Here is a 24,328-nt window from a genome sequence, read left to right as displayed (position 1 = left end):
TCTATATTTAATGAACTATTTCCAAAAATTAAGATGAATTAAATTCATCTAGTGTTAACATATATAAGAAATATTTTCAAATTCCAAAGCTATGTTGTTATCATTTGTGCAAAGAGCATGTACCCCAGACATTTTTATGTTTAACTTATTCAAATCAGTATTGCCTTCGATACTTATTAGCTTAGAAAGTCTATTGAATGTCTTTGGAGGCTTATTCTGTTTCCTTTGTACCAAAACAATATTGTAAAGGGTTGTTTGCCTCATGAATGTGGAAAAGATAGTAAGGGTAAGGGAGTCATTTTTTCTATCTCCTACATCAGATGTGGCTCTTTTCATGTGTGTCTTAATGAGCCAAGAGAATATAAGCAATTAATTTAAAACAGCATGTAACTCTGACAAGTACATACTGTGTTAGTTTCCTTGAATCCTTTTTGTCATTTACCTTTTTTCATAAGTGGATACTGGTAATAAAGGACAACTTTGTCTCCAGTTGAATGCAAGATAATATTTTACCTCTAAAAGATTTATTTTTTTAGCACATAACATTTCTCCTAGCCTTTACCCATTCCTGAAATTGTTAATAAATTAAATTTCTAGCTCAATGACCTTTTAGAGCTTTAATAAGTAACTTTACTTCTTAAAGTCAAAGTTACATTTACATCAGTAGTCTTTTCTGTTTGAAAAGAACCTTAGAAAGTACTGATTTCACTCACATATCTAAATTTAAAACAGTATCTTACGTAGGAGCCTTTCTTTTAAGCTTACCTAATTTACCAGATTTTTTTTTTCCACAAAGCAAGCTCATCTCAACTCATGAGAACATCAGTTAGCATCTCCTTGGCAAGTCATTCAGCCTCTGTCTCTAATGAAGAGTTACAGGATGTTTTCTTGAAACATAGTTGTTTTCAAGAATGGAACCTTAAAGTTTTTTATTAGAGAAGGTGACTGGGCACTGAGTGACAGTTCCTAAATATTCAGAAGTTATTTTATGTAGAAAAACTGGAGTCCTTGTTTTCAAAGACGTTCTTCTATGTCTTTAGTAGTACATTATTTCATTTTTTAAAAATACACCTGAACATTGAAGGGAAGGTTGTTCTCTTGTTAAAAAACAAACATGTTCTTTGGGTGTCTAAGTGGAGATAAGTTTGGGCTGCTTAAAGATAAACCAATAATTAGTATATTCCACAGTGACTATTTCTGTTATAGGAAAATAAGATCAATAAAAGCAAACACATATGAAGTCTATAAATACCAGTGAATGGTTTTAGGTTTCTAAAAGAAACCTTCAGTTTCATAACACTGCTGGGGAGAGAGGCTGGTTGTAGGTTCGCTTGTTCTTTTCTTTATTTCCTGCTTTTTCTGTGCTTAATGTTTTTGGTAGATTTTTGCTATATTTTGATTCTATCACATAAGAAAATACTGAACTAAATTTTGAAAGTTTACTTGAGTCTCTGAAAAAGCCCAGTGTCTGCTCAACTTGATGGTAGTAATAAAAGAGAATAATTTTATGAGGCAAATGATTTTTTGCAAAAATCAACTCTTTAAGTAACTGATTATAGAATTTAACTTTCTAAGGCCTAAAATTATTTCATTATGGATTCAATTCTTAATATGAGATACTTAATTCATTTTTTTTACATGCATGTTGTGTGAAATGTCACGTGTATCCAGTGCCTCCATTTTCGTCACCTCATTACCTTTTTCTCCTTTCTGTTGTTTTGATAGCCGGGTTTCCCTTATCCGTCCCCTCAGCATCACTCCGGTCTGATCTCCTCTCCGATCAACTTTGAGCACATCTATCACATGACTGTTAATTCTGCCGAAAAATTTCTCTCTCCTGATTCCATAAACCCCGAATATTCCCCGTCTCTACGCTCTGTCCCCGGTACACCAAGCTTTATGACTCTGAGGGTATGAACAGCTGAGTTAGGTGTTAACTTTTACTAACCATGTGCGGATCTCCTCTGCCTGGCTTCATAAGTAACACTGCCAAGGGGGTACATTTTGTGAACGTTTTCCTCTGGCCTCTTTCTCTCTCGCCAAACTTCTGTTCTTCCTCTTCCTCCTCCTCTTTCTTCAAGTTCTGCTTTGTTTCTTCTTTTGAGGAAAAAGATGAGGACTGGGAAGGATTTCAGTTTTATTTCTAAAACAGTACTGGAGGTTTTTCTGTATTTAATAAAAGACCGTCCCATGGTTGTTTCCATTACAGATACTGTAATAAGAAATAGCCCATGATCAGGTCTTTATCCTGTTAAACAAACAGAAAAGGGATCCTAGAATTTCAGAATTTTTTAATAGCTCGTTACCCTAGAACCAGTTCAATTCAGAGAAATTTTTTATATTTAGTGAATATAGTCTTAAGTCTGTAGTAGAGCCTGTCCACAGGCCTTCTGTCTACAATAAACCCCTTCTTGAAAAGCTCAAAAATCTCCAAAATATAAAGTGTGATAGTATCAGTGAATAACAGGAAAAACTACCAAAAAAGGTAGTCTTACTAATCTTTGAGCTATTGCTGCACCTGTAGTTCTAGCCAGAATCCAAAATAAGAGAAGTAAATCAAATAGAGGAATAAAAACAGTGTGCTGCATTCTGAAGGACTGTGGTGCCTGCTGCCGGTCCCTCCCACGCGGCCTTGAGTCTCTGTAACTAGTGGCTCTGCAGCGGGACCAAGAGCTGGTGCCATTCAAGCTGAAGATCCATCCTTCCATCAAGAAATACGGGCTTACACTGACTTCAGGGGAGCGTTTTCTCAAGTTTATTTTGTAGATAATAAAATATTTGGGCTGAATCATGCAAATCCATATCTCATAGGGCCCTCTCCCTCTGGCTTAGAAAAATAACAGCACCCATTTTTCATTTGTATATTTAATAAAGTAACTTTCCAATAAGAAAACCCAGCTATAGGGTGAGAAGTTTATTTTTGTATTTTTGTTTGTATTATAAAATTATTCTAAATTAAAATGTCATTGACATTAAGCTATAATGTCATTTAAGTATCTTATTTGACAAGATAAGATTAGTTATGATAAACTAAGCCTTAAACTTATGATAAACTAAGTTTCCTTGGTAACAGATTGTAGGGAGTAGATTCTAGAGGAAGTCATATAAATTGATTAGTCAAGAATTTTTGGTGTGAAAGATGGTGGAAATGCTGCTTAAGTTAGTCACCTATAAATAAAAATACTACTGTTGATGGAAGTTTTACCTTAATCTTAAGTATATTTGTACAAGAAAAGAACCATGAGCTTAGGTTTCAGATTCTTTTATAATGAAGTTGAACTTCAGCTAAATGAATGATAAACTTTTGGGTTGGGGTTGGGTTTTTTAATTTTTTTCAGAACATATCTTCTGTGTATCATTCTTTCATTACCTCAACATTCAGTGTTACTAAACCACTGGTATTTTTATAGGTTTAATTTTTACCCTTTTTTCTTGGGTAAGTTTGTTTTTATAGAGAAAGACAACACCAAGGTACCTTAAGGTTTATAGCAAAAACAATAAAAGCTTAAAGGTCAAAACTGATATCCCCATCTCTCTTGAGCTTTGTTTTGCTGCATTGTACGCACGTCACGGGCACCTCACAGGGCTGCTCCTGTGAGTGGATGTTGAAATGCTAACACTGTTTCTGTTTTAAAATTTTTGTTTTCTTAGAGAAAAAAAGGTAAAACATTTGCTTTAAACAAATAACACACTAAGAATTACATGGACTTTATAAATTTAGTATATAAATCAAAATGACAGTGGTTAAATTTGGAGCCAGCCAGCCACCCTTCAGTATGTGTGATTCTTCAAAATGTATGATTTGGAGTTTTTCAAGAGATGTTAGTGCATGCTTTCCTGATTGCCAGCTTTGGCCCTGCATCAGCTGTGATGCTGTAACCTTCTCTCTTGTATCAGCCCCGATACCCCTTCTGCTCTGAAAAGGCCTGAATTTCAAAGCAATCTATGGCTCATTTTCCTACCTTGGACACCAAAATTATTCATTATTAGACGGAAAACTTCTCAAACCAACATTCCCGAGTTAAATCACTTCACACAGGCTGTGGTTGTCACAGGTGTCATATTTATGACTCCAGTGCTGCTCTGTCTGTGTGAGGGGGAAGGCTGCCTGGTGACTGGGATGGGAGCATGCCTGTGGGGCAGTCGGTATCAGGACAATAGAACAGGGACTTGAGAAGAACGGACTTCTAAGTGACTTTCTTCCAAATGGGCTTTTTCAGCTAGTGAGTTATATTCTAAGCAGATAAAAATCTCATAGGTGGTAAAAGCTTTGCTTCTCTTATCTGCAGATGTCCATGTAATTCTGCATTTCACTGTCACTTCTAACCATGTAACTTTTACTCACTGTTCTCACAACAACAGAGTCTTATTTGTTGATGAGTATTTCAGTAAGTGTAAGGATAAGCACTTATCCTTGACTGAGGTGTGGTTTACTTCTGTTGGGGCTTCTGGACTTTTGTGGGCAGGAGGGATTATGTAATCTGTTTCGTGTTCTGTGTCACTCTGGTCAAGACAACTTTATTTCTAGAAATTAGGGTGAAAAATAGACATCTCTGAGAAAATGAGTTTCTCTCTGGATGAAGAATTTTTCTTTCTCTTTTGACTTTAGAACCCTCGGCCTCAGGAAAGTCGGACAGCATTCAGTGGCTCAGTCAGCATTCCATCTATCACCAAATCCCGCCCTGAACCCGGTCGCTCCATGAGCGCCAGCAGTGGCCTATCAGCAAGTAAGTGGCCCCGGCTGCAGGAGGGCACTTCCTAGCAAGGTAGTCCTGTGCATTCGGGTGGTACGGTGTCTCAGAACTTGCTGGGTCATGTCTCGAAGCACAAGTGCGCTTGTTAAGAAAACAGTTATGGAGTCCTTTTAGAGTTTACAGCCCATCTGGGAGACAAATACTACTACACATTGTGGTGATAAGTGCTCTGAAGGAAATAAACAGGGCACAGTAATAGAGACTCATAAGTGGTGGCTGTCGAGGATGAATTCCCACTTAGAAAAACTAGGAAAATCACATGCCCTTCTTAGAGGTGAAGTCGCTTTGAGTCATGTTTGATTGATGGAGAGAAGGCCACAGTGGCTGCCTCTACTTGGTAGTGGTCAGGGAGTGACACAAAGTAAAGCACAAGAGGTAGGCAAGGGTTGGATCAAGCAGGGACTTGGGGACCAAGGTAAGACATGTTTTGTTTTATTGAAAACACAATGGGAAGCCTCTGAAGAGTTTTAAGTAGGGAAGGACCTCTATCTAAGAGCAAGACTGTTCTTGGCCAACAGCTGCTTTCCTGTCACTTTCTCAGAAGTAACCCAGCGTGTGCTTAGAGACGAGAGAGGGTAACGAGGGCACCAGCAGCGACTTTAACAAAACCTCTCTTCACTTCCCTACTGCTGATCTCTAGGGAAAACAGTCTGTAGGAAATCCAATTTCATATTTAAAAGTCATCCAGTCAGAAATGTATTTGTTGCCTTGTGTTCTTGAATGTGAGACATTGGAGTCAAGCCCCTGGTGCAGACTGAGTGGCGTCCTTCACTTACTGTCCGTGCAGCAGATGCCGATGTCAGCACCCGCTTTGGTTTTAGGCTCTGGCCATAAAGAGGAATGGTGCTGGAGTACCATTTGTTCTCGTGCTGTAGGACAGATTACCCCAAAACTCAAAAGCTTAAAACAACAAATGTTTATTATCTCTCACAGTTTCCGAGGGTCAGGAGTCTGGGAGCTTAACTGGATGGTTCAGGGTCTCTCAGGAGGCTGCAGTCAAGCTGCCTGCCAGGGTTGCCGTCAACTCCAAGCTTGACGGTGATTGGAGAATCTGCTTCCCAGCTCACTCAACGTGGTTGTTGGCAGGCCTCCGTTCCTCACCAACGCAGGCCTGTTTGTACGTGGCCTGAGTCCTGGTGACATGACAGCTGGCTTCCCTCAGAGCAAGTGACCTGAGAGACAGAGACAGACACAGCAGTGTTTTTATAACCCAGTCTCAGGAGTGACCTTCCATCACTCCTGCAGCACGCTGTTAATCACACAGACCAAGCCTGGTACAGTTGGAGGGGACTGCCCCGGGGCATGAACACCAGGGACAGGTGCCTGCTACAGGTTCATAGAGCATGTTCAAGGAGTTTTCATTCGACAGGCAGAAGTTGAAGTGCACATCTTGTGACTTTTTTTTGCTATTATCTCCTAAAATCATCTCTAAGCAGCACGTAAAACTCCAGCCAGTCAGAAAAATGACAACCATTTTATTAATCACCTTTTTATTAATAGTGGCTAGATAAGATAGTGGATTTAATATAACTGACTGGAAGGTATCAAGACTTGAGATGCAAAAAAATCATCACAATATTAGTAATTACATCCATAATCCTTTATCCAGTAGTCTTGGGGTCAGATGTTTGTTTTCAGAATTCATATTTTTCTTTAATATATTTTAGGAGGGTTCCATATATTATATTTCCCCAGCAAGATCTAAGACAGCACCTACAAACATCAATATTTATACAGCCAAATTTATGACTAGGTCACAGTATGAATATATAAATAAGTGTACTCTTTAAATAAAGTGTATGATACACCTCCAATTGGTTCAGATTAAGTTTGCCAACACATGGGTTTACATCAAACTTCGAGAAAAAAGTTTTGGTTTTCAGGGCTTTTGGATTTGTGGAATTACAGGTAAGATAGGAACTGTAACACAGAGATTTGAAGGGCCGAGTGGCCACCTCCTTAGGAGTGCTGAAGTGAGGGTCCACTGTCACTGTTGACAGTGTGCAAACTAGAGGCTAGAGACAGCTCCAGATTCCTGTTAAGGCCTTTAATGCAGTTATCAGGCTTGGCCTTCCTGAAATTCTTGCTGACAAGCTGTGTAGAGGTAAGGGGAAGACCGTCCCAAGAATTCCCAGGGGCTTCTGCTATTTAGAGTGCCTTCTACTAGCTTCAAGAATAGCCCAGCTCATGTACAAAGTTTCCAGAAGGACAGCCAGCCAAGAGAGACACAAGAAGAAATGCGGACCATGTTGTCATTCTCCACAACCAGAAGCATGGGACCTTCCAGGGCCAGACGCACGATGGCTTCGTGACTAAAGTCCCATAAACAGAGCTTTCCACCGTGACTCCATCTGCTCCTGTCAGTGACAGGCTCACTGGGGAACCTGCCGACTTTCCTAGAGGTCATGCAGAGTTAGACACTCTCACCCCAAGAGATTTAGGGTCCTGCCCCTCAAATCACCATCTAGAACTCTTTGGCAAAGACCCTGCCTGAGTATATGGTCTCAGTCAGCAGGGACCACAGTTTCCAGATTGTCCCCTTTGCTGTTCAAAACGACTCTTCCTCAAATTTTTAAGATTAGGGTGGTTGCATGTGATTTTTCTTTGAAAGGAACAAAAAAAAGGTATGGATCACGAAGGTGGATCAAGTTCTTTGTGCTATAATCGATCACTGGGACGGAGGGACGGACTCAGCACTGGCAGCCTGATCGCACACCTTCTGTCTTACATTTTATAATCCATGTATTGAATGCTCAGCTGTTTCCACAAAAATCCCATAAGGTAGAATTTATTTTCTTATTTACAAATGAAGAAAACTGAGACTCAGAAAGGTAAAGTCATTTGCTTGAGGTCACACAGGGCAGTAAGCAGAGCAGCAGAACTCTGGCAGTTTGGATTTTCTATTCAGAATGACAAAATTTTTAAAACAGTAATTTACGTTACGGCTTTTGTTAAATTGGGCACTAAACTAAGCGTGGAATTGGAAGAGAAATCATTAAAAATGATTTATGCCTTCAGTTAGATTGTAATCTAAGGAGACAAAAGATCCACATTAAAAAAGTAGAGTACACGTCCAAATAAACACATCAACAAATGAAAATCAGTGTGTGTCTAGTAAAGGCACCTCTAGAAACTGGCTGGAGTGTTGAGAAAGAGCAGATTGCCTAGGGAGTTAGATCAAGTCAGTGGTTCTCAACCTGAGTTGCATTCTAGAATCATCAGAAGAGCTTTTAAAAGTCCGAAATTCTGCCATTATTGGTCCGGGTTGGGGCCCAGGCACTGGTATTTTTAAAGCTCTATAATTTATTGTGCAGTATACAGAGTTGGTAACCTCTGCAGTAAGTAAATCATGGTGACAGGGAAATGCACACACAGCTGGAGGCTCAGGAGAGAAACTGAAACTAGAAGGACGCTGAGGAGATCACCAGGGGCAGGACTTCACCAGGAGGGCCCCTGTTCAGTTGAAGACTTCTGCGTGTGCGTGTCAATAGGTGCATATGCTTCAATCAGTTACTTTTTGACATTGTCTTTGAATTCTCAATGTAAAAAAAATAAATTGGGACTTGTTAAACCAGCAAAACATTGGAATAATCACAGTCTATACTTGTGGTTGTGCTCGGACCTCAACAGTGTCACAGTCTTTTCTGACCAGTGATCTTAATATTGAAGCTCAGCAAGATTAAAACATTTTTAAGAAAAAACTTAAGAACAGTAGTAGGGAATGCTGAGTTTTGAATAGATACTAATAATACCCAAGATTTCCAAGATGTTTTTGGCCATCCTTTGCCTTCCTCTGAATGGTGCCAGTCCCCCTTTGATGTACCCCAACTCTAAGATCAAAATAGAGTGCAGTTCTTCTTTTTCACACAATTTTTTTAAATTAATGGACTTTATTTTTTAGAGCAGTTTCAGGTTCACAGCAGAATTGAGCAGAAAATACAGAATTTGAAAATAGAGTGCGATTCTTAAAGACTCTCACCTCATTTTGTATCTCAGGCTTTTTACCCTCTGGAATGAAAAGGCTTCTCTTATGTTCCTCTGTATTTTTTATGAAAAGTCTCTAGACATTAAGTGATAGTTATGGCTCATCAGCTGGCATGGTCTTTATTTCTGGGACTAATTGATTATGTGGATTATGTGGGAGTTGTCTAGCGAGCCGGGCAGCCCGGACACGGCCAGCAGGGCAGAGGCAGGCGGCCTGGAGAGCTGCCCACTCACCCGGCAGCCCGGGCAGCTGGCCCGGGGCAGGAACAGCAGCTCCGGGTGGCCAGGCTCCTGGTGGACTGGGGTGTCCAGGTAACGCAGCTGGACTCACTGTTCATCGGTGAGAGGCTGTAAGCCGGGAGGATGACCCCAGGACAGCAGGAACGATGGCTTGTCACCTCAGCATTCTGTGCACTTTCTAAAGGAGCGTCCCCTTCTGCATGTGTGAAGTTTTACCTGCACGTGTGCTGTAGGGTCATCCGCACAGAATGGCAGTGCGTTAAAGAGAGAATTCTCTGGAGGGAGCTACAGTGCGAAGCGTCAGCCCATGCCCTCCCCATCTGAGGGCTCACTGTCTTCAGGAGGCATGGACCAAGGCAGTGACGCCCCAGCGAGGGACTATGATGGAGAGGTGAGGACAGCAGGGGGAGTGGCTGTGTCTGGAGACAGGGGTTTGTAGAAGTCCTGGGTGGGAAAGACTAGTGGGTTTAGCGACTCTGTCCCACCACCTTGAGATGGGCCTCAGCTGCGGGAGGGTTGCGCACTCACTCCCCACTAGGGGGTGGCCGAGCAGGTCACTTGCGTTGCAAACTGCAGTTTCCCTAGAGGTGTTCAGACTTCTAGTAGCTTTTATGAAAATGGCCTACGTTTCTAAAGACCTGCAGGAGGGACTGTAAGCATTTGTTATATTCTGTGCCTCTGATTCTGCTCAAAAAATGGGCACTTTTTACTGACAGTAGGAGAGCCATAACAGGGCCTTGGCCGGGGTGGCTGGAGGGCACCCGCGGTAGCCCGAGCCCCTCTGCTTCTCCTTAATGTCTTCTTCCCTTGGGCCTTGCAGGACTCGGATTCTCCGAGGCATTCCACGGCTTCCAACAGCTCCAACCTGAGCAGCCCTCCCAGCCCCGTGTCGCCCCGAAAGACCAAGAGCCTCTCCCTGGAGAGCACCGACCGTGGGAGCTGGGACCCCTGAACGGCCTCCCGCTCTGAGCTCCCCTCCACTCACCTTCTCCCACTTTCCTGTCCTCTTCCACCTCTGCCTGAAGACCCCCGGCGGGGCGGTAGCAGTAGCAGGGCCGGGGGCCGAGGACCTGCATCCGCCCCCGAGACTGAACAGCAACCATAAAGGCAGACTTTCATTGAGCAGCTTAGATTAATATTCATTTCACTTCATGCACTTAGAGTTGCTTTCCATAATACTTCACCCCTCCCCCAAAGGTAGCTTAAGTAGACAGATTACACAGATGTAAGTGATAAGAATAAGATTAGACAGACGTTGTTTCCACAGTAGAGTCTCGTTGTAGCCCTGAGACAGCACCTGGGACTCGCCAGCGGGTCCCGGGCAGGTGCCAAGCCCATTCAGCACCGCCGTGAATGTCCCCCTGATTGTTGCCAGTAAATCCCTGTTCACTAAAACGATGCATATTTTACTACAATACAGAGTTTAAGTAAATACACAAATGTAGAGGTTAAATACTGAATGTATATAGTAAAAAGAAGCATCTTGTATTCAATGAAAGATGGATGCATATATGAGAGAGAGATCATTTAATTTAAAGAAATGTGTTGTTTCTCGTCTTTTCCAACTAAGTAATTAATGGTAGGAAGGCGTCAAGCTGACATTAACAGAGGGAGAGCTGGGGACTGAGAGTTCTTCTAGTGCCGTTGCTCAGACTGGTCGCGGTCACCTGGGAGCTTTAGGAGGCGTTTGGAGGCTTCGGTTTCATTGGTTTGGAGTGTGACCTAGGAACCAGACTTTGAACATTTTTGAAGCCTCTCAGCAGCATCATTAAAAGGCAGATTTACTTCTATCCAAGACATTTTTTTCTAGTGGTAGAATTTGAACCTCACTTCTCATTTATTATTTTATTTTGGTACCTTTTGCAGACGAATGTAGAAATGCAGCTTTGTCACCTGGATCCCCTCCATCTGAAAGGACACAAGAATGTCATAGTTTCTGAAGGCCCATAAAGAGGTTCCTAAAAGTGCTTTTTTCCTTGGCTGATCCCCTCCCTCCCTGAGTTGCAGTGAGGCATCTGTCCCCCAGCTGAGCTGGCTTCTTGGTGAGGAGTCTGTTTTGGGGTGAGGGGGTGTGAGTTTCCTCAGATAAGCCTGGGAAGAAGAGTTTAATTACCAAATAATATAAAACCTCAAATGCAAGGACTTGAACAGCCTTAACCAAATATTCTTTCCATACCCAGTGGGGAATGGACGTGTTCAGCCCAGGGCACTGGCAGGAAGGCAGCCCAGCGAGGCCATCTTGACTGCGTAAGCATTTCCTCCCTTAGTTGCCGTATTGTGTTGTTAGTCACATTTCCATTTGAATTCCTGCTGTTTTAATTACCACAAGGAAATGAGATGCAGAACTTTATTTCTCTAGAGTCATTTCACCAGTTAAGCACAGAAGTAGAGAAAGGGCTAGAAATAAAAATATTCTCGTGGGAGTAAACAGGATCTGCCTCTCTTTTACTTTATATCTAAATTTCTCTGAGAGATAGAAAGATTTTCTGCTTTCTTCTTTAAAATTCAACTAAAATGGAAGTGTTTTCCTGCAGTAGCTCGTCTGAATTGCAGTGTTTGAACTCTCGTTTCAGCCCTGATTTCACAGCTTTCTCCTTAGCCACAGCTGTGCCCACCTTCCCACCACAGGCCACAGGGAGCCAGACTATTCCCAAGTTGATGCTGATCTCTGGAGCAGGTTACTGAGGTTCAGTGAGGGAGGAAAGAATTCTGTTTGAGGATTATATTGTAAAATGTTACAATAGTGAATTTAAAATAATAACAGCTTTGACATTTAAACATTCTGAACTCGGTGCTTGCTCAGATTTGATTATGTTTTACTTTGGATGGGCACAAATTACTGCACAACTCTAATTTTCTAAATCCTTTGCTTTCAGAAAAAAAGGTGTCATGTAAAATCCTTTTGTGCATCCAGATATCAAGAGTCAGACCTTGAGTTTGGTTACTGCCGTGACTCTGGTAGCTCCTTAAACTTGGCACTTCCCCAAGAGAGGAGGGAACTGGCTCTCCCCGCGTCCTCCACACCCTCCCTCTCCCCTTCCTTCGTCCCCCTGCCTCTTCCTGCCTCCCTTTTCTCTCCTGCCTGAGGCTGAGCTGGCTGAGAGTGACAGGACTCCACATTAAGCTATGCCATTAATTTATAGCTTTGACAGCTAAGTTTCTGTAGGTTTTTTAATTTTTTAAAAGATGCTTATAGGATCAAAATAGAACCATACCTGAAGTCTGTGCTCCACTGCAGTGAGTCATACCCCTGCAGACTTCCAACAGGGCAGATGAGAGTCCTGAGGGCTCGTCCTGGCTGCTGGGCTCACAGGGAGGTGGAATATCAACCCAGCAGACTATACCCCAGTCATGTGAAATGGTCTTACCAGTAGTAAGAGAGCAGTCCCAAATATGTTTCCAACAGCAGGGCTTTGGGGGAGAAACACTGCCCAGGGTAGTAGTTTGGGGGGTATTTTCCCAAGATAATGATCATTCTGCTGGGCTTATCCCCATTCTTAAATATGAAGCAGTTACCTTCAGAAGCTTCTGAGAAGAATGATTTGAAAAGATGGGGAATGGGTTCTAGAGAAACAGAAAACATAATGATCATTCAAAGGGATCAGTAACAAAGATCATAGAAAAGATGTGATATTGCTGTCTGAAGTCATCCTTTGTTTTTGGCCAGGATGTTTAAAGAAACTTATGTGGCAGCAGGAACTCACTTCTCTTCTCAGCAGAAAGGAAAGATGAATAGAGAGGCATTGCTGGCATAGTCTAGATGTGTTGGTATTTGGTGCTATCTACATTCAGCCAATTTGTCGTCTTCTCCTGAATTACTAGTTTAATCTTGCTGTGTGCTTTAGGTGTATAAATTTACATATATACATATATATCTTTTTGCCAAAAAACAAAAGCCTTCCTCCTTGTAAAATGATTGCTAAAGCAGATTTCACATCTTGTCACGTGTGTACACGCACACACGCACTTATCCCGACACTTAGTGATTTATCTTCTTTTCCAGGGAGCACAGTTTTAAGGCTATGAAATACAACTAAAAACAGCCCATATATTTAGTTTTACAAGTTATTCTTGTGCCCATGCTTCAGGGAAGAATCTGAAATTCCTATTACGTTTACAGCAACAATCTGTCATTTCTGGCTGGCTCTCAGCCTCTGCCTGCCTTCCATATGGGTAGGATCACGTCATTTTGTTACTCAGTGGCCACATCTGCTTCTGTGAAAGACCAGTTGCATTTTTATGGACTCTCAGGTATCATTAAAGAAAAGCCAGAGTAGGGGTGGGCGGACATCCCTAACCCCCAGGTACAGCAGGGCCGTTTGCTAGCCTCTGGCCACGAACACCGTGGTCTCCCAGCTAAGCGGGGCCTTGCAGAGCTCGGCATCCACTCTCTGGACCGAGGGCGCATTCTCAGCAGTGGTCAGACTTTGCCACTGCCTGGTCCGCGGGGCATGACAGGGAAGTGACTGGGCACCTGGCTCCCCGCCTCTCCCTGGCCCAGTCCCTGATTAACTAGATAAGCCACATGGCATTTCGTCGGGCCCTTCTTAAAATCTTTCCTTGTTACGACTTTATGCCACAAGTCCAGAGTTCTTCGCAGAGTCCTGCTCGGTAAGAGGGCCTCGCTTCCGCTGGAGCTCTGTCTCCTGCCCAGCACTTCCTTCCCGGGGACAGCCAGTCCACATAGAAACCATTGCATTTAAGGGGGGAAACTGATGAAAAATCAACCTGGAAATTTCATGAAAACAAAATGACCTGCCTTTTTATTTGATAGTGTAATATCATTTATTTTATAAATTTTTTAGGGTTTTTTCTCATTGTAATATTATTGTACAGTTTTGCATGGCCTGGGTGTAATCATTTTTTGGTTTAGGATATAATGCTGACAAATAAGTGTGTATGGAAGGGGAAAAGATACTGCTTTGGCCTCTTATCACTCCTTATTTCATTTTGTTTGGTTTTATGCCCTCAACGTCTTAGGGAACTTTATAAGAGATTCTCTGCTACCAAACAATGGTGTGGATTCTTTTGCACAGAAATATTTAAGGCGAGACAGTCAAAAATGTAACAAAAGACTCCTCGCCCATATTTTATGTTGGTATCACTTAATATTAACCAGACGCTGATGTATTGCAATAAAACAGGGAACTGTTAGGATTGAGTATTCTGTCTTTTTTTCGCTGATTAAAGTCTGAGGAATGGAGAAAAGTGACTCTTTTCGTCTATGGGACCCGCTTCTGCCAGTCCCCCTCCCCGTCCAGGTGTCCTCGTTACACTAGGAGGACGTGGGCTAGTTTATTCTAGGACTTTCATAGTTCCTTCCATAGCTCAGGTGAGAATAGTGTTCGATTCTTTTGACGCTTTCACCTCCCCTCTTCTGACTTCCCACTCAGTCTGCAGGGCTGAGCGTCTGCAGGTGGCCCTGCCATGTGCAGTTACCAGCAGGGAGCCCACTACACTAAGGACCCGCCGTCTGCCAGCCAGAATTCCCCACCAGTGTGACGTCTATGTAAACACGGTTTGATTTTCCATCTACTTACTGCAGAGAAGCGGCAGACACTCAACCCAGAAGGCTTGGTCCACACTTCTCTGATGAATGTGGACCAAGCCATCCAGGTTCAGGCACCAAGAGCCTCACAGTGGGAAAAGGGGCAAACTTTGCAGGAGCTTCTAGAGGCGGGAAAGGGTATTAAACTGACCTCGGGCTCATCACCAGCAGCTTTGAACCCCTTTTGAAGTAAAAGAATGAATGCCACAATGATAGGATTTTTTTAATTGAAACAAGTCTTTACAAGAGTTGTACAAAAATTAACAGAGCCTGTGCTGAACCCTCGGGTCCTACCAGGTGACATGTGCACATCTTCCACAACGGCTCCGGGACCCCCACACACCTGTCTTCGAGCACAGAGACAGCACGTGGCTTTCTCTCCCCTTCTGCAGCTCCTGCCCCTCCCCATAGGAGGCAGCAGTTCTCTGGAAACTTCTGGTTGTCAAAAAACCATACAGGAACCAGCCAGAGAGCAGGTGTGGGTGGACATCTCGGTGAAACAGCACTTGTTGGCACTGCTCAGATCAGCACTTCTCCCAGCTCCAGATCTCAGGCTGGAGAGGAAAAGCCAGAAAACACAGATCTCATTCTAGAAACACATACACGCATAAACCTTATACTACACTCAGTAAAATCCAAAAGGTTTCTCTGGTTTTGGGGTATTTGGTTTTGGTTTTTGGTTTTTGGTTTTTTTGTTTTGTTTTTGTGGCAGGGATTCAAAGGGAGAACTCTCACCTCCTGGTTAACATTCACATTAGCAAAACCCCTGTTACAAAAAGGAAAAGGAAATAAAATTGTCTTTTTATCGAGAGTTATTTCAGAGGATGAATAAACATACGCAGATTCTGACCATAGTGGGGTTGCTTTTCAAATTCTCGTGGCTCTCACCCCAACACCCACTTAGTGATAAAAACCGCACTGGCAACAGGCTCCAAGCAGCGTCCCTCCCCATCAGCGGCCACCCTCTCACGGGGCGAAGGAGATGAAACGGAGCATTGGCACCACCAGCTTCCTACTAGTTTTAGCGGCAGGACCGTCTGCGGGCGACCGGGCCTGCAGCTACTGCTGCTCAGCCTGCCTCCTGCAGTAATTGCTGTAGGCCTCCTCGAACATGGCCTTGCAGGGGAACCGGGCCTTCAGCTTGGAGCAGATGAGGAAGGAGCCCCCCATCTTCCTGTGCAAGGAGTAGGTCTCCTCAGGCGGCGGGACAAGCCGGTGCCTCAGCATAATGGGGATCAGGTTGTGGATCTTCTCGGTGGTGCTCTGGGTGCCAAAGTCAAAGGGCTCCTCTGAGGCAAAAGCCTCCCCCAGGATGAGGATGGCGTCTAAATGGGCATCTTCCATGGCCTGGATGGAGAAGAGGAAAGGTGAGCAGAGATCAGATTTCAGACCCCAGGGCTCCTGCCACAGTCCCTAGACTGAGCTCTCAGAAGCTCTCTCTGTAAGTTGAGCAGATCAGGGAGGTGACTGTTTCAACTAGATTAAATAATGGTACCTGGGATATAAATTCAAACCCATAGGGGCCAGGAAACATCATTAATATGTGAAATTGGGCTCCATGGAAGACGAAAGGGAGTGGTGGGGTCTGCGGCAGAATGCATTCCTGCCCAATGGCACTGGAATTCAAAGTTTTTATGAAACACCTGTCAGTCCAAACAGAACAGTGCCTAGGCCTGAGCCTCTGCACTCTCCGAGACAACCCACTGTCTTCAAACCTTCTGCCCCACTGTCAGGAGAGGTGAGTGCTGCTTTCTGAGTGGCTTCTGGTGATGGGAACCCTGACCTATGCCCCTTAAGATTTCTTCCAATGCTCTCCTCACCCTTCCCCAGTGAGGCCTTATGAAGTGAAGGCTGGGCTTTGCACCCCCATCTGCCCTCACCAAGGCCCTGAACTCCTGTATGATGAGCCCCATGACTTGGATGTCCAAGTGGGCTGGAGTGGGAGGTGAAGCGAGAGCTTCATGGCCAGTCCCCCGGCATCCTGAGAACTCAGCACGGGGCAGGGCCTGGCTTCCAGACTATGCCTAATGCAGCCCGGGGGCTCTGTGGAGACCCTTAAGGGCAGCTATCACCTCTGATTCCATCCATTTATAAACCACAGTTCCCAACAGACTTCAAAAGAAAAGCAGTCCACAGCCCACCCTCCCCACGTGCACTGAAGTTGGCCCCAGGGGCCGTGCCTGGCTCAGCCAACCTTGCGGACCTCATCACGGGGAGCTCACCTTGATCTCGTAGCCGGTGAGGAACTTCATCTCTATCGATTTCTTCAGCACAGCCTCCCGGTCCCTGTCAGCAGCAGCCCTGATGATCTGGGTGGAGGCACAGAAAGCCACCATGGGCAGCACATAAAGAGCTCCTGGGGGTCCAGGGAGCTGGCACCTGCCCCTCCCCATGCTGGCCACCGGCCAACCCACTTTTATCCTTTGCTTCCCAGAGTCTGACTCGGCTGTGGCCTCATCCACTGTCACCAGACACTGGGGGCGGGCAGGGACACCAGGACAGAAGCCCACCCTCCCTCCGAGATCCAGGCATCCCATCCCAGCCTCAGGAGAGCGTAGGCCAAGGCCAGGCCCCCGGCTCCACCTCTACCTGAATGTAGAGGTCAGTGAAGGATCTGTCGAATTCCCGAGTTGCCCCGAAGTCCAGAAGGGCCACCTGGGGATGGTCAAGACCGGGCGAAGGTTTGCCCCAGTGGAGGACAGGGTGGGAATGGGGGGGGGGTGTGCAACCACAGCCAAGACCCCCAGATCTCGCAGCCCTGCTCCCAGGAAGTTCAGGCTCCCTGTGGGAGTCCCACTGGGTGCTCACCTTGTGCTCCTGAGGGTCATAAAAGAAGTTGGACCAGTTGGGGTCTGTCTGCATGAAATGGAACTCAAACAGCTCCCTCAGGCACAGGACGAGGATGTTGTAGCAGATCTGGGGGCAGGTGGGTCCCGGTCACACAGCGCCAGGCTGCCTGGTGACCCTGGATCTAGGCTGAGGAAGCCTGACTCCCATTTTCCCCCCATCTTCCACGCCATCCTGCCTTCCACCCAGAGATGACTTTGATTCCAAGGGTACCACTGGGTGGAGCAACGCAGCAGCCCTCTCGTCCCCTTCGCCCCACAGGGAGCACCTTGGGTCTCCAGGGCCACCATTGACACACCTCGTTACGGATCTCCTGGCTCAGCCCCTCAGCCTGGTCCAAGGGGAAGCCGGACACCAGTTCTGTGGTCAGCACGTGGGGGCTGCAGAGCTCGTCCACAATCTCCGGCACGTAGAAGAAGGGGTGGTCTTTCAACAGCTCCCTGGTGGCGGTGGGAGGTCACACTCGGCCGCCCTGATGCTCCCACCCCCCAACCCCACCAGGGATGACACAGGACAGTGAGCTGGGCAGGATGGGGCCCCGGCCCCCAGCCCCAACGACAGCCATCTGCTGTCAGAGCCAGAGGGCCCTCAGCCCACAGAGGGCTGCCTGAAGCCACCCCGTCTGTTTTCCCAACAGGCAAAGGCCTGAGGCTGGAGCTGCACCTGAACTTGCGGGCACAGGCGGCCTCTCGCTGGTAGTCGCACTCAAGAGCCAGCTCCCGCCTCAGCACGTCGATCAGGTGCTCTGGGAACAGGCCTGAGCCAGGGAGGAGGGTGTCAGGATGGGCTGGGGGGTCCCCTTCAGGTCCCCAGAGCCCATCCCACACTCCTCCCCTTGCCCAGGGGCAGCCTCAGACCTTCTGGAAGCATGTTGCTCATGTTCAGCACGGTCATGAGGTTGTTGACATCACTGTTGATGCTCTGGGCCACGCCAGGGTACTGCAGGGGGAGCAGAGGGGCACCCGGGCAGACAGAGCAGAGCCCTGTAGAGCCCGCCCTTCCATAGCCCATCAGCTTCCCAGCCGTGTCCCACCCAGACCCCACACTTTGGCAAGGCAAAGCCAAGACCCACCGATGCTGCCATGACCCTGTTCTCCACCGTCTACTGCCCCCCTCCCACCCTCAGGAACAGCCACCCACTCAGGGCCCCATTCCCTCAGCTCAGGCCCCAAGCAGTCACTTGTCCCCTGTCCCTGCCCCATGCAAACCAAGCTTGCTGGGAGGCTGTCCTCCCTCCCACACTCACTCGGCAAATATTTCTCAGTACCCAGTGCTGACCAGGAGCTGGGGACAGAAGTGATGAAACACAGGCCCTGCCCTGGATGACGGGGCCCACGGGGATGTTGGATGCAGCAGAGGCCCCCACACTGCAGGGCCCTGGCTCTGCCCTGTCAGCCCCCACCAGGACGAGCACACACTGGGTGCCTACCTGGATCTTCATGGCCACCTCGCGGCCACCCTTCATGCGTGCCAGGTGCACCTGCCCAATGGAGGCGGCTGCAAAGGGCCGCTCCTCAAAGTACTCCAGCTTGTCTCGCCAGTTGGGGCCCAGGTCATTGTTGAGAGTTTTCTGGGTAGCAGAGGCCAGGGAGGGGCTGTGAGCACAGCCAGGGGCACCCTGAGAAGCCCCCCGCCCACCCCCTCCCACGGGGCTGCAGGACCCCAACTCCGCATCAGCGCCTGCCTCACCGTCATCTGTTTCAGCGGCATGAAGTCGGCGCTCTGCCTCACCCGCTCAAAGACCTTGGCCAAATGGGGGTTGATGAAGGCGTCATCTGGAAGAAACCAGAGAATTCAGAGAGCAGTGGGATAACCCTTTGGAAGGAGGGCACACAGGGCACCTCCATCACCCCTGCCCTGTGCGGTCTCCCAGGAGGAGGTCAAGGTGCCACTCTGCCTTCTGCATACTGAACTGAGGTTCATGAAGACGAGGCACAGGCCCAACGCCACACAGCAGGCCCAGCCTCGAGTTCGGGCTCTTCCTCGCTCCCAGGGAGCGTTTTTCCCACCAGCACACAGGCCCCTAATGCTGCAGACCAAGGCTCCAGAGGGGAGATGGGGGGACCTGTGCACACTCCTGGGACACCTGCACCCCAGCCCATCGCACCTTACCCCCGCAGGGCATCCCCTCACTGCTCCCCACCCGCCTAGGATGCGGCAGTACCCAGAGCCCACACAGCCGCACTCACCCTGGATGCTCAGCATCTGGCCCAGCTTGAGCGCCGCCCCACGCACCTTGCAGAGCGTGCGCACAATGCGCTCTGCATTGGCCTCCGACAGGAAGGGGCTGGAATCCAGCACAGCCTTCTTCCCTGCAGAGGAGCGAGGACCACAGTGCCCCTCAGGTGTCTGCAGGTCTCACCCAACCCCACTGCCAAGTAGCAAGAGGAGGAAGAGGCCAGTAGGGCTCTCAAGTGGCCCCAGAGAGGTGGCAGGTAGGGAGTGTGAGGCCTGGGAGCCCCCTCGCAGAAGCACCATGGCCCCTCCACCAACCCGAGCCTGGCCACTGCTGTGGGCCTCAGGCAAATCAGGTCCTCCCAGTAAAAACAGGGACAATGACGGAAGTCAGATGGGTGTCGGGGCGCTTTACGGGTGATGCATTAAATCCCTGCACAGAGCTTGACACAAAGCGTTCAATCAGCGTCCTTCCTCCTGGGTGTCCATGAAACCAGCGATGCAGTTTTAACTCCATGTTCCATACCCACCTCCCTGATGCTGTGGAAGGCCCTCTGGGGCCACCCGGGTCTCCCAGGCCTACCTCCAGCACCCTCCCAGTACCAGCACACACACATACACAGAGGCATAAGCACAGGGCCTCTCCCTCCATGCCAGTCCCTGCCAAGTCACTGTCCCTCATCCCCCAGTATACTGGATAAAGGTCACCGGCACCCTTGGAGTCCCTGCACATTCACCTGGGGCCAGCTGGCTGTGGTGAGAGCAGTCCTCAAAGGAAGGGAGCTCAGGGTCAAGGACGACACCTGCCTAGCCAGTGCCTGCCTCTCCCCTCTGCAGCCAGCTGTCCCTGGACAAATGTGCAGGAACCTCAGGGATGCAGAAGACCTTTGTCCAGCACACTTGGGGGTGAGAGGGTACAGGGTGGTGACTCAGGGTGATGAGGGGGGTGACTGTCACATTCGATGCTTTTCCTGCCCTCTGTCCTGTGAGCCTAGTTAAATCAGAAGCCCCCCGAGGGCTACCCCCATGGCACCTTGCGCTTTCCTCAGCCTGCATCACCATGGGCCTGGCCCAGCACTCAGAGTGGGTGTGAGCCAGGTCCCCAAGGAGGCAACACGGGAGGTGGCCTCTGAGCAGGGCGGTGGCCAACCTGGCCTCTGATAGAGCAGGGTGAGGGGGTACAGGGGGATGAGAGACTGAAGGCTCACATCGGAGGGCAGCTCTGTTGGGCCTACACAGGGGTGAGGCTCACGCCCAGGGTCCCAGGTAGCAGGATGGGGTCCCAGGAAGGGGAAAGATTTTAGCTCCATAGGAAGAGGCCCAGCTGCAGGGGGTCTGGGACACTGTGGCAGGGTCACTCCAGGACAGCTGGGCTGAAAAGGGTTTTGGTTCACCCCCTCGCCTTGGGCAGCAGCAGAGGGCCACTGCGGGACACATAGCCCTCTGTCCATGTAGGTCGGGGATCTGGCCCGTGTCCCTAAGGAGAGGTGGGGGTAGCTGGGAGAGAACGCCACTGCCCCAGGCTGGAGGAGGGAGAGTGTACCCTCTGGCCAGGCCAGGCTGGTCAGCGTACTCCAGGCCTGGGGGTTTCAGAGCCGGCTCAGGGAGCTAAAGCACATCCCCCCCGGCCTGAGCCTCTCAGATGAGCGGCACTGAGGCCCTTGACCCTCCAGCCGGGGCCACACTTTGCTGACAAAGGACACCAGCTGTAACCCTGGAGCCAGTGCAGCCTCTTCCTTGCTTGGACGAGGCGGGATGAGGAGCAGCCAGCTTTGCGGGGGATGACAGGAGGGGCTGTGCCCAGGGAAGGCGTCTCACGCCAGAGGGAGCCAGGCTCCGCTCCCAGGGTGTCTCAGCACCAACACCAAAAATACCCTCCTGTTCCTCTCTGTCCTCCAGCCCCTTCCAAGGACACACACACCTGTGTCCCCCACAATCAGGGGCATATGGGATGGACTAGTGCCCTCTCTCCAAGAGGCCCCTCTTCCCCTCAAGAGGGCCCCCCAGGTGAAGTGGGGCCATCCAGGTGGCTGGCAGGGCCCACTCAGGGCCATAGGGGAGTCGGGCCTGGCCTCAGGGACCACAGTGTAGTAGGACTGGGGGTCCCCAGGGAAAGGGGGGAAGAGGTGTCAGATACTGGAATGAGCTGATGTCCCCTGAATGGGCCAGGGGCAGGAAGCACGCAGCCCAGAACTTCAAGTACATTTTGAGAAGTTCACCAAACAGATGGCTCTGCCAGGGCTGCTCTCAACAGTACCTAGGACCCCGCTAAAGGGAAAGACCCCCACCTACTTAGACCCCCCCCATTACACTTGGACAGGCCTGGAGGAGGGGGCCCCAGTAGGAGGGGGTGGGGCTTCCAGGTGCCCCCTGACCCACCATCATAGCATTATAAGCACCCCAGGTTTCAGAGCAGCCACTCTGCAGAATGTTCTCCATGGAGTGCCACCCACAGCTGGCCACCCAGACTAGGAGGCTCTGAGGGTTGTGACTGACCCCAGGCTGTCCCTGGAGGGCAAGGGACAGGGCAATCATGATCTTCGCCTCAGAGATGAAGGGTCTGATGCTAGAGAGGTGATGGCCTCTCCAGGTCACCGAGGACGGAGGGCTCACACATACCGCATCCACAGCCAACTGGGGAGCCCTGGGCACCTGACCTGGCCAGACCAGTGGGGCCCCAGTGGCTCCAGGGAGCAGGGGCAGAGGCCAGGATAAACCCGAGGCTCAATCAGAAGAGGGCAGGGATGCCAGCCCCTGGCAGAACCAGGAGGTCTGGTGAGCCAATGTAGGCCAGGGCAGGAGCAGAGCGGACTTCAGGCCTCAGGCTACTCCAGGGGTGCCATTTACACAGAACACAGGTGAAAGGTGCTCCTGGAAACAGAACACGAGGCCACCCATGGAGGCCAACACTCCGGGAACACAGGAGGGAGCTGGGAGCTGACAGGTCCACCTCCCAGGGCCTACCCCACCCTCCCGGTCAAGGGCCCAGCTCACCTGAGGGGTCCTCGGGGCGAAGGCTCTTCTTGGCGACCTCAGCCAATGCCCCAAAGCCCAGGCCTACGGCAAGACCTGCAAAGAGGAGGTTGAGGGCACTGGGCATCATTTGCTCAGGGGCTGCCCACTGCCCCTCCACCCACGAGGCCTGGAGCAGTCCCACACAGACACCTGCCTCGGCTCCCCAGTGACCCTCGCTGACACTCCAGACATTTTGAAAAGGGAGGGAAAAAGGTAGGAGACAAACATCAGTCATTTTCAGAGAAGATCTGGCTCAAGGGAGGTGCTGTCAGTGGAAAAGTGCCCCCCCCATCACCTCTGCTCACCTACAGGCTGACGGGACACACAAATACACACAACTGGGTGGCAGGGGACACAGCACATATGGACCAGGACTGGCCTGTGGGCCAAGGACATCCTGACAATGCAGGGCACCCCTGGGTGCGGCCCCCACTTCACAGTCTGCATGAAGAGCCTTCAATACCCTAGAGTTCTCTAATCCAGTTCACCGCAGCTGCAGGGAAAGGCATTGCTACTGTAACACACAGCAGTGGTCAGTGGGAGTGGGAACATTTTGCACAAGCCATGGGGGCTCACAGGAGCTCAGGCTGCAGCCCTCCCTCGGTGAGGAAGGCCCCACAGGCCCTGACAGTGGTCTAAGAACCATGGGGTACCAGGCCCTCCCCAGTCCCTTCAGGAATCTTTGAAATCAAGGATTATTAACACCTCATTTGTCTAGAGGTTGGAACTGCATGATCCCAACTGTCCTGGGGAGGCCCAAGGAGCCCAGCAGGAACCAGTAAGTCCACACAGAAAGCCCAGGAACCTGGCTCAGGGCCCGTTTCCTCTACTTTAAACACAGTTCCAGCTGGCTTGGGGCTGGGGGTGAGGACATTAGCAGAGAGAGTGAAGATCACATGGGTGAGCAGCAGATCACAGCACAGGGGACAGCAAAGACCCAGGGAAGATCCCCTGAGACCAGCGGGCCCTGGCAAGCACAGCCCTGGGGGGGCGGGGGAGTTGGGGGAGCAGCTGCTCCCACCCCCAGAGCAGGTGGGCTCACATTAGGCAAGAAAATCTGAATGAGCTTCTACATTTTCCAAAATTCCTGTAACGATTATACATTATTTTTATGAAAAATATTACTGAATTTATTGAAAAAGTTACTTAATAAAAAATAAATTTTAAAAATTAAAAAAAACGACAATTTTTTAAAACAGTTTTTCAGTACATTTTACCACCAGTAGGCAACCGTGCAGCCTCCGCTCGGCCAGCTCTAAGGGTTGCTCCTGCCTCATTTTCATCATTGTGAGGATTAAACAGTTAAGCAGAGTGAAGGGCTCCCAGCAGGGCTGAGCACAAGGCAACACTATTCAAGTGTCTGCTCTTACTGTCCTTACTTCTATTCAGAGGGCTAGACCAGAGCTGACCAAGAAATACATCAGCCACATGTATGATCTTAAATTTTGTAGTAGTCACATTAAAAAAAGGCAAAAAGAAGCATGTGAAATGATCATATATTTTATTTAACCTAATAAAACCAAAATATTATCATTTCAATAAGCACTCAATATAAAAACTGTTAGAGATGTTACTTTTTTTTTGCTCTAAGTCTTCAAAATCCAATGTGTATTTTACCCTCAGAGCATGTCTCGGCTTGGATCAGAACATTTCAAGTGCTCAACACCCTATGTTGCTCGAGGGTCAGCATAGGGGCAGCATAAGTAAGCCAAGCTCTGGCGACCACATTTCCACAGTCACCTGGGAACGCCCCTCAAGGACATCT

General features: G+C 48.5%; 2 protein-coding genes across 15 annotated transcripts in view; one reads left to right on the top strand and one right to left on the bottom strand.

Annotated features, from left to right (window-relative positions):
* CDC42BPA (CDC42 binding protein kinase alpha) overlaps positions 1-14,132 on the top strand; it is a 239,828-nt gene extending 225,696 nt beyond the window's left edge. For 8 of the 14 annotated variants that reach the window (XM_010973651.3, XM_045509462.2, XM_010973659.3 and 5 more), the window contains 4 exons: positions 1,726-1,911; positions 4,610-4,727; positions 9,212-9,369; positions 9,799-14,132. In XM_010973651.3, coding sequence (XP_010971953.1) covers positions 1,726-1,911; positions 4,610-4,727; positions 9,212-9,369; positions 9,799-9,930 — 594 coding nt within the window. In that variant the 3' untranslated portion in view covers positions 9,931-14,132. Of the gene's footprint in view, positions 1-1,725; positions 1,912-4,609; positions 4,728-9,211; positions 9,370-9,798 lie in introns of those variants that run through there. The other 6 variants (XM_045509463.2, XM_010973682.3, XM_010973694.3 and 3 more) reach the window with 2 other exon arrangements.
* A 599-nt stretch (positions 14,133-14,731) lies between these two features.
* COQ8A (coenzyme Q8A) overlaps positions 14,732-24,328 on the bottom strand; it is a 38,310-nt gene continuing 28,713 nt past the window's right edge. The window contains exons 5-15 of the mRNA XM_074351710.1: positions 22,543-22,617; positions 19,563-19,685; positions 19,063-19,148; positions 18,803-18,943; positions 18,231-18,312; positions 18,037-18,130; positions 17,672-17,813; positions 17,335-17,442; positions 17,116-17,181; positions 16,749-16,835; positions 14,732-15,873 (exon numbers count right to left, since the gene is read on the bottom strand). Of these exons, the coding sequence (XP_074207811.1) occupies positions 15,586-15,873; positions 16,749-16,835; positions 17,116-17,181; positions 17,335-17,442; positions 17,672-17,813; positions 18,037-18,130; positions 18,231-18,312; positions 18,803-18,943; positions 19,063-19,148; positions 19,563-19,685; positions 22,543-22,617 (1,292 nt within the window). The 3' untranslated portion in view covers positions 14,732-15,585. The remainder of the gene's footprint in view (positions 15,874-16,748; positions 16,836-17,115; positions 17,182-17,334; positions 17,443-17,671; positions 17,814-18,036; positions 18,131-18,230; positions 18,313-18,802; positions 18,944-19,062; positions 19,149-19,562; positions 19,686-22,542; positions 22,618-24,328) is intronic.

The sequence above is a fragment of the Camelus bactrianus genome, chromosome 23 (genome assembly GCF_048773025.1).
Source record: "Camelus bactrianus isolate YW-2024 breed Bactrian camel chromosome 23, ASM4877302v1, whole genome shotgun sequence".
NCBI lineage: Eukaryota > Metazoa > Chordata > Mammalia > Artiodactyla > Camelidae > Camelus > Camelus bactrianus.
This window is presented reverse-complemented; position numbering and strand designations above follow the sequence as displayed.